The sequence below is a fragment of the Crotalus tigris genome, unplaced genomic scaffold, assembly GCF_016545835.1.
Source record: "Crotalus tigris isolate CLP2741 ecotype Arizona unplaced genomic scaffold, ASM1654583v1 scf7180000024326.325410, whole genome shotgun sequence".
Lineage (NCBI taxonomy): Eukaryota > Metazoa > Chordata > Lepidosauria > Squamata > Viperidae > Crotalus > Crotalus tigris.
This window is the reverse complement of record NW_024100497.1, coordinates 1-12,240: the sequence shown is the minus strand read 5'-3', so window position 1 is coordinate 12,240 and position 12,240 is coordinate 1. Positions and strand designations below refer to the sequence as shown.

General features: G+C 36.9%; 1 protein-coding gene across 2 annotated transcripts; it reads left to right on the top strand.

The window, feature by feature from the left end:
* Positions 1-451: 451 nt before the first annotated feature.
* Positions 452-12,204, top strand: LOC120299949 (conserved oligomeric Golgi complex subunit 2-like). Of its 2 annotated transcripts, none has more exons than XM_039325319.1 (5): positions 452-606; positions 6,920-7,081; positions 8,192-8,257; positions 10,493-10,573; positions 11,787-12,204. In XM_039325319.1, the coding sequence occupies exons 1-5, from the start codon at positions 550-552 to the stop codon at positions 11,898-11,900; spliced, it is 480 nt and encodes a 159-aa protein (XP_039181253.1). In that variant the 5' UTR covers positions 452-549; the 3' UTR covers positions 11,901-12,204. The 2 variants fall into 2 exon arrangements, with proteins under 2 accessions (XP_039181253.1, XP_039181254.1); XM_039325320.1 differs by having other exon boundaries at positions 11,762-11,888.
* Positions 12,205-12,240: the final 36 nt, after the last annotated feature.

Genomic DNA, 12,240 nt, shown 5'->3' with positions numbered 1-12,240 from the left:
CTGCTGACATCACTGGTTCACAGGTGTCAAATCAATTCTGTAAAGTACAAAAGCCCCAGAAATAAAGTTCTGCAGCTCATGCAGAATTAGACCGTGGCTGTTAGCAGCATATTAAAATCAGATGACAGCGATTCAAGAATGAGTCGAGGGCGATTTAATGCGGCAGAATAAGGCTCCCAGGTAGACATGCAGGGACTCCACGCGATCATCCAAGCGGAAAGCGGGCTTCCTCTCTCTTCCCAAGCGCTTGCATGCCCACCAAACCGGCCACTTTCTGAGTTGCACGGCGGACCGACTTCCCCCTCAGCGCAGTGAAGTGAGCCGCCTTGGCGTCGCATCCCTCGGCTTCTAGGTACTTCAGGCGGTGGCTTCGTTTCTTCCGTGGCTGCAGTGGGCCCGGAAGCCTCCAGGGGCCGCTCTTGAGCACCCGAGAAGGCCAGGCCGGATCCCGACGTCGTCGTCTGGCGGAAGTGCCTTCCCTTCTCCCCCCGCCCCGAGGAGGCGGGTTGCGGGGACGTGGCTGCTGCGGGTGGCTGCTGCTCGGGCGCGATGAATCTGCCTCGGGGACCCGACAACTTGTGCTTCGATAAGCATGAGTTTATGAAGGTGAGGCGGGCGGGAGGGCTCGGGAGAGGGCGGAGGGCTGGGCCGAAGCTCCGGCGCTGGGCTGGGGAGGCAGCTGGAGGGCAACAGAGGCCGAGTTCCTTGCGGGACGCCCAGGCAGGCAGGCACCTGGACCCCTTCAAAGGCGGAGGCAGAGAAGTTCCTCTTTCTCCTTCGGGACAGGGAAGCCGCGTTCTTAATTTGGGATTTGTGGGTGTGTCGGGGAGGTCTGCACTCGGTCAAGGGAAAACCTGCTTTCCGATGCCTTTCCGGGTGCCTCCAAATGCAGTGACGTTTTCCCCAGGGATAGGTCTGCTGGTATGGGAAGCCCACTTAGGTCCAGGTGCCCGGCTTTGATCTCGAAAGTTTAGGGAGAGTCAAAGTTAGTTAATGTTTTTATGGGAGACACCCAAGAAATACTAGGGTGGGGAATCAAAACAAATCCAGGAGGCAGGAGTAAACCACTTTTACACTATCGAAAAGTATCCATGAAGTGCTCAGGAGCCTTCAAATAAGAGACTTTAGTTTTTATGAAATCATTTAAATTGGCTTGTCAACGTGTTGTAGTCTTATGTGTGATTTGATGTGTGGGTGTCTGTATGCTTGACATGGGCAAGGATGGCATGCTATTGTTTATTTGGTTTGTATGCCTTTTCAGGTAGTCCTTGACTTAGGACCGTAATTGAGCCAAACATTTCTGTTTTTAAGTGAGACATTTGTTAAGTGCGTTTTGTCCCATTTTACGATCTTTCTTGCCACAGTTGTTAAGTGAATCACTGCAGTTGATAAGTTAGTAACACAGTTGTTAAATGAATCCGGTTTCCTCATTGGTTTTGCTTGTCAAAAGGCTGCAAAAACCTGATCACATGACCTGGGACGCTGCAATGGGCATAAGTATGAACCAGTTGCCAAGCAGCTGAATTTTGATCACATGATCATGGGAATGTTACAAAGGTTGTAAGTATGAAAAATGGTCATAAGTCATTTTTTTCACTGCTGTGGTAACTTTGAATGGTCACTAAATGAACTGTTGTAAGTTGAGGACTACCTGTATTTCATCTAGGAGAGCTGAGTAGTTCACAACTGGTTAAAAACAATCCAGTGACAGTCCTTGCTTACTAACCATTCATTTAGTGAAGATTCAGCAGCTCTGAAGTAGACTTACAATTGGGTCTCAAAGTTGCGGCCATCGCAGTTTCCCTATAGTCACATGACTGCAATTCAAGCATTTGGCAACTGGTGCACATTTACAATGGATGTAGCTCCTGTGGTCACATGATCACCATTTGCAAAGTTCCTGCTGGCTTTCCACAAGCAAAGTCAATGAGAAATTGGCAAGAGGTTGCAAGTCATGGTCTACAGCTAGCTACAACTGATAAATTGCCATTGGAAGCGAGACACGGTCACATGATTTTTCACTTTATGAGTATGTTACTTAGTGATAGTTACTGGTCCCAATTGCAATCAGTAAATGAGTACCCATAAAAACTAATTAAAAAAAATATACAAGCATAAAACCATTGATTCAATTTGAAATAAAAAAACAGGTAGTCCTTGACTTACAAAAGTTCATTTAGTGACTGTTCAAAGTTATAGCGGCACTCAAAAATAATGACTTACAACTGTTTTTACACAACCATTGCAGCATCCCCATGGTCACGTGATCGATATTCAGATGCTTGGCAACTAATTCATATTTATGACAGTTGCTGCATCTCAGGGTCATGTGATCCCCTTTTGTGACCTTCTGAGAAAATCAGTGGGGAAGCCAGATTCACTTAACAACCATGTTATTAACAGCAACAGTGATTCACTTAGCAACTGTGATAGGTCGTAAAATGGGGGCAAAATTCACTGAACAAATGTCTCAGCAACAGAAATTTTGGGCTCAGTTGTGGTCGTAAGTTGAAGACTACCTGTATTCATGATCATCAGCAAAATACATCCTTATGTCAGCTCAATGCAGGCATTGTAAAAGCTCTCCACTACTGTCAGACCATCATAAAAGTTTTTATCTGTAAAATTCCTACAGACATCTGATTAAGCAATCATATTATTGATGATTGTTTTTATCTTGGTTATTTCTTGTAAGCTTCACAAAATTGTATTGAGTTGGGCAGGAATATCAATTCTTTAAATGTTTAAAAATTAATTATTGTGGTATAGAATAATAGATTAAAATACATATTCTGCCTGCATTCCAGAAAATCAAGATGGCATATATATAAATTCATGTGTCTCCCACCACATACCCCTTTTTTCCCTGTGAGGTAAATCATCTAAGAGATAGTAATTAGTCCAGTAATTAGTCCAAAGTTATCCAGTTCATTTAATTTATCATTCTAACCATTAAACCATAGTAGCTGTAAGAGTGAGTAGATTTTTGGTCTGACTCAACACAAGTATATTCCATAAATTAGAATAGAATAGAGCTGGAAGGGACCTTGGAGGTCTTCTAGTCCAGCCCCCTATTCAAGCAGGAGAACCTATACCATTTCTGACAAGTGACTGTCTAGTCTCTTCTTAAAAACCTCCAGTGATGGAGTGTCCACAACTTCTGAAAGCAAGCTGTTCCACTGGTTAAATGTCTTCACTATGCTTTGGAGAATAGTTTGATGCCCTCTTCTTGGTGGCAGCCCCTCAAATACTGGAATACTGCTATCATGTCCCCTCTGTTTCTTCTTTTCTTTAGATTTGCCAAACTCAAGTCCTAGAGCCATTCGTTGTATGTTTTAGTCTTCAGGCCTTTGATCATTTTAGTTGCTCTTCTCTGAACTTTTTCCAAAGTCTCAACATCTTTTTTGTAGTATGGTGATCAAAATTGGTTGCAATATTCCAAGTGTGGTCTTACTAGGGTTTTATAAAGCAGTACTAATACTTCACGTGATCTTGATTCTATGCCTCTGTTTATACAACCCAGGATGGCTCATAATCAAATGATTGTCCACTAGGACTCCAAGGTCCCTGTCACAGTTGCTGTTTTTAAGTCAGGTCTCGCCTAATCTGTACTTATACCTTTGATTTTTCCTGCCTAAATGTAAAACTTTGCTTTTCTCCACATTAAAATTCATTTTGTTGGATAGAGCCCAATGTTCAAGTTTGTCAAAATCTTTTTGGATCCTGCGCTTGTCTTCTGGGGTGTTGGCTATTTTTTCCGGTTTAGTGTCATCTGCAAATTTGATGAGTTCCCCTTCTATTCCCTCATCTAAGTCATTGATAAAGATATTGAAAAGTAAGATGGAGTCTTGTGGTAACCCATTGCTTACTTCTGTGTGGATGTAGTATCATTGAGGACTACTTGCTGAATATGGTTTGTCAGCCAGCTAGATTATTCCTTAATCTAGATTCTGGTATCAAGTTACTTTTTATATAGAATGGGTGATTCTATAGAAACTTCATATGCATTGGGATTGAGACTATCCAACACAGTTATCTCTTGGCTCCCAAGATTTTTTGACTCCCAGTTATTTAACAATAAGGCCGAGAAGATTCTTCTTTTCCACAGAACCATTGCTGAAGTGAAAAAAGATGGAGCTGGATTTTTGCATACAAAAGGATACACTTGCAATTCAGTTTAGTGTTCAAATTGTTGAGCAAAAAAAATTAAGAGTGCCTTTAGCACCATGACATGCATCTAATAGCTGGATGTCATAAGCTCACAAAACTCACAAAAAGCTCACAAGCCTGAGTAAAATAAACTCAGGTATCAAGAAGTGTTGTCTAAAAACACAGGGTTCCATGAACATATCAGGGTATCACAAATTGATTCTAAATATACTGAGTTAAAATCAGTAATATGATGCAAGACATTCTTGATTACAAAATTTCTCTTGCCCAAGTAAAATGTTGATTGCTACATGATTTATCAAAGCCCAGCACATTGTATATCCAACTTTTGGGGGGGGGGAAGTGTCTCGAGAGAGAAAATTATTAACCTAGTTGTGGGAAGTCATTCTAATGACACAGCTTAGTAATGATTTAAGAATAAAGGAGAAGATTATAGGAATTAATCATTTGCCTCTATTTATGTAATTTAAGTTCTTAATAGTAAAGAAAAATGTAGGAAAAATACAATGACAGATTTTAGATTGTTCCAATTCCTTTAGATGCCCTTCTTTATACTCATTTTATAGAGAATCTGTATAAAGAATTTTGCAAATATCTCTTACCTCTCTTATGAAGGTTGCCTAGTTTTACTTATCAATTTCACATTTCAACTCAGTTTCTTATTGTAATCCTATTCTAATGTAAAATGATGCTAGGTGTTGTGCAGTTGCTTGTCAAATTCACTAGGAATACAGTGTAAGAGTTAAACACACCCAACAGCCAGCATAGCTGGCTCGGGAATTCTGGCAGTTGAAGTCCACGAGTCATAAAAGAGCCAAGGTTGCCTACCCCTGGGCTAGTGAAATAAAATCTGTGGGGACTCCTTTCCTAATTAACTACATCTGGTCCTGAGATGTTAGAATATATGCAGCCCAGGTAGCATGTTGTAGGAGTTGTTAGAAATGAATTTGGCTTGAAAAGAACAGTATAGGTATAAGTAGAGCAATGTTGTATTAGACCTAAATCCAATAGTTACCTAAGTTTATTTAAAACGTTTATATAGCCATCTTATAACCAAGTCTGGGAGGCTCCCAATCAAAATTTAAAGCAACATACAAAAGCGTATTAAATGTATAACTCAACACACGAAAAACTAAAAAAAAATCCAAACGGTCAAACTTTTGATGTGCAGTCATCTAATCTTAGCCTAGTGCTTGGGGGAAAAGCCAGGTTTTCAAAGTTTTATGAAAGGCTAGCAGGGTAGAGACCTGCCAAAGTTCAGGGGGCAGGGTATTCCAGAGAGCAGGGGCTGTCACGGAAAAGGTGCACTTCCTAGCTCCTGTCAATTGGCAATATTTAGAAGACACTAGGAGTGTGCCCACCCTAGCTGACCTGGTAGGAATGGATAGAAGTCCTTAGTGAAAGGCAGTCCTGCAGATAAATTGGCCTTGTGCCATATAGGTGTGTAGGACATGACCAGGCTGAACCGAAGGAGGGGTCAAATGCAGCATCTTGAGTCCCTTCATGTCCACAAAGGATCTAAGTCCAGTTCGCCTGGATTTCCACTGACTCTTATCTACTAGCAATTTGTTTTGACCATTAGTAGTTGAGATGCTGGGAGAGAGCTTAAGCTTGCAATAAACCTTTATATTCATTTGAATTGCCTGGATTTCCTGACTTCCCGCGCTTGACAGTAATAGAGGTCTTTAAAGGTAATGACCAGCACCTTGAATTGCACCCAGAAAGAAACTGGAATGCATTCCACCAGTGACTAAATAGATGCCTGTGTGAAAGCCAAATGAATGATATTTTTGAGATTCAGAATCACGCTGACTTTGATAGTAAAGGTATAGTTGTAGTGTGTTCATGCCCATTGATTGCTTATATTTTATGAACTTGGATAATTTTCTTTGAAGACTTCCCGGGTCATCATTATATATTGTGGTATTGAATTTTCTAGTTTGGGAAGCAAGAAGTACAATACTAACGTTTAAAATCCCCTTATTATTTAGCTCCATTTGTTGATTCTAGATTTTATTATTTCCAATCAAGCCAAGTTTTATATTCCCAGCCTAGACCAACAACTTAATGATTACACAGCGTTGATATACTTAGTGTTGCCTTGCTATGCCTGCAGAAAGGTCAAGAACATGCACTGATCTCTGAATTCAAAGCTCCTCAATTGCTTCCTTAGAACTCATCCCAAGTTGTCATATGTAAATTTTCCTCCTGTTAAAAAGAACCCAAAACCACCTAGAATAAACTCAAAACAACAGATTATTTACGACTCCACCCTGTCCTTCAGCAGTACAACTTTGAAAGGGCACCATGGTAATCAGTTCATTATCTCTTCAGGAAGTTTCATAAGCATATCAGTTAAATATCAATTAAACAATGTCACCTGGTGGAATGCAGAAAGCAGGCTGTCTCTTTCACAATGCCTGCCCTCTGGAGGACAGTTCCCCCAAGATTTGTTTTGCTCTCATCTTTAAAAAGTGCTTCTTTCCCCACAATTTGAGTCAAGAATGGGTAATGGACCCCTGGGCTATGCTTTTGTTTCTGAATAATTGATTGTTTTCCCAGTCTTTCTCATTTGATCATATGTAGAGATAGCTCTATAATGCACGCTACCCATTGTCCTAGCATTGCAGTGGCCTATGTATTTCATAAATAAGTAAATCCTGTTTTTTTAAAAAAATAAAGAATTACAGTTTGTATGATAGATCATTTCTCAACAATTATGCTCTTTTTATACTTTTCTCTTTCGCAGCCAGACTTCGATGTTGATCACTTTGTGTCAGAGTGTAGAAAACGTGTTCAGTTGGAAGAACTTCGTGATGATCTTGAATTATACTACAAGCTTCTTAAAACCGCCATGATTGAATTAATAAACAAGGATTATGCAGACTTTGTTAATCTCTCTACCAACCTGGTAAATTGTCAGATTGCCTTACATGTGTTTAGTGCATATTATACTATTTATATTATATATTCCCCGAGCAACTAAGATTAAATATGCCATAGAAAGAAATGTCACTGCAAAGAAAATTATTTATGATGAGGTCCAATTTAAATCCACAATGGTTAAGTTAGTTGTATGACTAGTTATCCTATTGGTTTCAATGTGACTTTAAGAGTTTCTGGTCTAGTTCCAAGCTATTTAACAGGCTGCCTGCAGTCTGATAATGTACCCTGTTGAGAAGAGAGCATGTGGCACATGGTAGATGCACATTTTAGCACGTAGGCTCTCCAGAGCAGGCAATTTGTGACCTAAATAAAGAACAAAGTGATTTGCTACTGAGTTATATATTTATTTATTTATAAAATTTATTGGCTGCCCATCTTACCATAGGGTATATTGTCTGCTTTTTTTTTCTGTCAGTAAATATTTCATTTCAAAAGTAAGCACTGAAAGATTTGTAGCATACAATAATTAAGTAAGCAAATGCCATGTAACCACAGGAAATATCTACCAGTAAAAAATCAAAGATATACAATAAAGCCAAAATGTCTCAAAGTACTAAAAAATAAGAGATCGAGAGATACAAGCGCCCCAAAAGTGGAAGCATTCACAGCCATAATGACATCAAAATGACAAAAAAAAAGTGTTGTGATACAAACTCTGCCCTTTTATATTACATGTAAGGAGTTTACATGACCCAGCAATACATGTGTTTTATCCCTTGCCTACCACCATCACCCCCAATCAGCTTTCTGTGAAAACTGGCTATTTAATAAAGCTAGTGCTGGTGTTTGGACTAAAATGGGCAGTCCCTAGAAATATAGCATATAAAGAAAAGTTGACCATAGATACATTTTTAAACATTTGCTCTTAGTAGAAATGGAATACATTACAGAATCTTTCACATGCCTAATATTTGACGTTTAATTTAACAAAAAAATTTTTAGAAAACTAAAACATCAACAACTAGAATGTATCAGTAAAGAAGCGAGAGGAAAAAAAAGGAAATACCTAAAAACATTCCTTTGATTTTATTTTTAACTGCTCATTAATAGTAATATGTTTTGGGAATTTCTTTAGGTTGGCATGGACAAAGCCCTTAATCAGCTTTCAGTGCCTTTGGGACAGTTGCGAGAAGAAGTTATGGTATGTTCTGAAATATTTTCTAATGTAAAGGCTATAGCTGCCTCATAGATATTTTATAATCCTGTAAATAACGCTTTATAGACAGGGTTTTTTTAAAGGCTAGAATTTAAGAATTCCAAAACAAAATGTTCAATATTTTGAGAACATCTCTGCATGGTAAGAAAAAAACCCTGAAAATATCAACAGTGGAACACAGTTTATCGTTATTATGCATTTAGCTATTTACAGTAGATTCCCACCTTTATTATTTTTGTAAAAAAAATTCAGGTGATGGACATTTTATTTATTAAATTTATATGCCACTCATCTTACTTTGCAAAGTTACTCTGGGCGCCTTACATTAAAATCATAATAGTTGTTGCAATTAAAACCACAATAGTCAACATATCTAATATTCCAAGTTAGGCCCAAAGTCACTTAACCAGTATTTTTGTGTAATTCAGGACTAGAACTCATGGTATAGTAGTATCTAGCTTGGGCCACTAGACCAAACCAGCTATTCAGTTATTCACTAATAGCTAAATTTTCCAGAGTTATATACTCTGGAAAAAAAATACTTTTTTTAGAATAATAAACAATTGGATTTGTAAATCAGTACTTAATTCAAGACGTATTAAACATACACATTTACTCTAATTTGTGAATGACTGCAGAGTATTACATTTTCTTACCACGTAGGTCTGTTGAAATTATCTTTTTCTGTTGAGCTGAAATTTTAAAGTGCCTAAGTCAAACTTTGTCTTGCATTGAATAAGAAGAGCAAATAATAAATCAGTACTATGGGATGTTATGATAGGTTTATATGATAAGATTTTTTCAAGTTAAAATAACTGGGTTGAGAGCTCAGCAAATGATTTATAATACTTGGGACTTACTCTGTATGTTTTCAATTAAGCAATTTTAACTATAGTCCCACACATTATATTTTTGTTGAACACCTGTTTACTCGAGGAGAAAGGCTGAAAAATAAACTGAATTTTCTCTGAATCATTTCTAAAAAGATTTACTCTGTGGTCTACCAAGATCTCCAAATTTTTCTTACAAGAAATATAGCTAAGCCAGGCATCTCCTTATCTTGCATTTATGCATTTGATTTTTCCTGCCTAGGTGCAGAATTTTATGTATCCTGACACTGAACAACATTTTGTTGGATAGGGTCCAATGTTCAAGTGTATCAAGATTCTTGACATTTGATCATAATCAGATATCATAATCAGTATGCTCATAAAATATTCAGATGACATAAAGCTTGGGGGAGATTGCTGATATCACCTAAAATCACAATGATTCTTGATATCTGATTCCCTCATCTAAATCATTCATGAAGATGTCAAACGGTATTGAGTCCCAGACAAAACCTGAGGTACCTTACTTCATATCTCCTACCATGTGGACATAGACCCATTAAGGATCACGTGTTGGCTACTATTGTTCAGCCAACTGTGAATCCATTTGGAAATAGTTCCATCTAGGCATTTCTTCCAGTTTTTAAGAAGAAAACTATGGTGTAATTTAAGTATTTATTACATTTATAAGGCCACCCAATTCTACACAAAAGTAGAGGGGATTCAAAATGCTATCAAATGATGTTTCACTTTAAAGTGAATCCGAACAGGTGAATCTATTAAGGAAGCCAGTGTGGATAATTGTGCTGAGTGTTCCATTGCAGATATACTATTTATGATCTTACCATTAAAAATACCAGGTTTTAGAAAGTGAAATACTCTGTTTTCTTTGGGTTTATTTTATTCTTAGATATATAAGTTAAGACTTTCCTTTTTTTGAGAATCCAACAGTGTGGATAAGAATGCTAACACAGTCAATTAAAAATAAATCTAAGAAAGTAAGAGTTCCTTGCTTAATAATTTTTAGCTTTAGTTTGTATGAAACTAAAAGTAGGAGCTATTATTAAGGCCCAAGGAGGTCATGCAGGAATAATTGGATGACCTAAAAAATTGAAATGATTGAAATGAAATGAAATTGTTGGAATGAATATGAACCACTCAGGCACAAAGATAACTGATGTAATTTGTGGATACTGGAACAATTCTTATTCTACAAAATGTCATGACATCGTATAGTTGAAGTACTGCTTGGACACTTTTTTGGCTGAAATTTCTTGGCTTTTTCTTAAGATGTTGTCCATTTGCAAAATGTATTGTGTTAATAGGTACATGTTTTATTGTTTTGTTAAAGAAACATTGTGAAGCTTACACTTTTGTTGATGTTCCATAGAGTCTTAAGTCATGTGTTAGTGAAGAAATACGTGCAATTGATGACCGTTTGTCTAAACAAGAAGATATCAGGGAAAAAAAGGTATTTGATTGTATTTGTACATCAAAAGAGCAACATAAGTAGATGAAAATGAATGTATCTCTGTTTTGAAATCTAATCATTAAATCATGTTGGTTTTTTGGAAACACATTGAAATTTGGCTGTTTCAGAAAGTGAATGGAAAATTGCTATAAATGGAGATCTGTCCTATGATGCACGTGTTTTGTATTTGATTATTTTTCTGGCACAAAGTTTTTTTCTAGATTTGTTTATTTATTTACTACTTTTGATCTTATTGTAGGCTGATAGGTGACTGCTCAGAGTGCCTTTGCTGCTTGGAGTACCATATACATGCTAGTTATTTGTGCTATCCTTTAAGACAGCAAACTGAAAAGTTGGCTAATTCTAGTTCCAGATTTACCTTATAAAATTATTATTTCTAATATAGTTTATATTTCCCATTGTAAAGTATAGAATGCATTCAAATATGTTCTTTGGGGGACTTATATAAGCATTTGTATATGCTTACATTGTGCTATTTCCTTTTGGGGTAGGCAAAATATAAATGAAATGAATAGAATAGAATAGAATAGAATAGAATAGAATAGAATAGAATAGAATAGAATAGAATAGAATAGAATAGAATAGAATAGAATAGAATAGAATAGAATAGAATAGAATAGGACAGGACCTTGGAGATCTTCTAGTCCAGCCCCTTGCTCAAGCAGGAGAACCTATACCATCTCAGACAAGTGACTGTCTAGCCTCTTTTTATAAATCTTCAGTGATGGAGCACCCACGATTTCTGGGGGCAAACTATTCCATTGATTAATTGTCCTCACTGTCAGGAAGATTAGCCAAAGAAAGTAAAGATATAAGAACTACATCTCTTTTGCCCCAATCCCATTCTCTATACCTCTCTATGTCTTTCTGTCCTTGTTTCCAGCACAGCTATACATTGCTTCCTGCATTCTCTTTTATTCCTCTCTTTAAAAATCTCATCAGTTCCCTCCAATTACAACTTTCTCAGTTTTCTCCTTCCTCTTGATTCATTCACTCTTATATATTGCTTTGCAATTAATCCTTGTACATTCTCTCAGTTCACTTCAACATACTTTTTGCTGTGTTCAGAAATATTGGTATCTAGCAGACAGTAATCAAAGAAAATTGATATAGCAGAGCCAAACTGTTTTAGGTTTAAAGGCAGATCAAAATCAACCTTAAAAACAGTTATGTTTGCTTTTTTAAAAATTAGGTCTGTGTCTTGAGACTTATTCAAGTTATTAAATCAGTTGAGAAGATAGAGAAAATTCTACACTCCCAAAATTCAAAAGAAACATCATTAGAAGTAAGCAGGTATGACAATTAAATTTTATTTTCATTCACCAATTTGTTTTTCTTTGGATATGTTTACCAATAAAGTATAATTGGTCTTTTTATAATTATATGATAAAATAATAAGTTCCACTAAACATTTAGAAGAGCATATCTTTGCTTCCCAAAAGACCAGTATGAGATAATATATTTATTTTCTCAGGGCTTTCTCAAATAAACTAATTGATTATTGAGACTATGGGTCTCTAAAAACTATTTTCAAAAAATGCAGCCGTAGTTATAATATTTTCCCTGAATTACTATTACTGCTATATGCATATCAACAAATTTAATGATTTAATTTATGTAATATAATTTGTGTGGTTTTATATTCC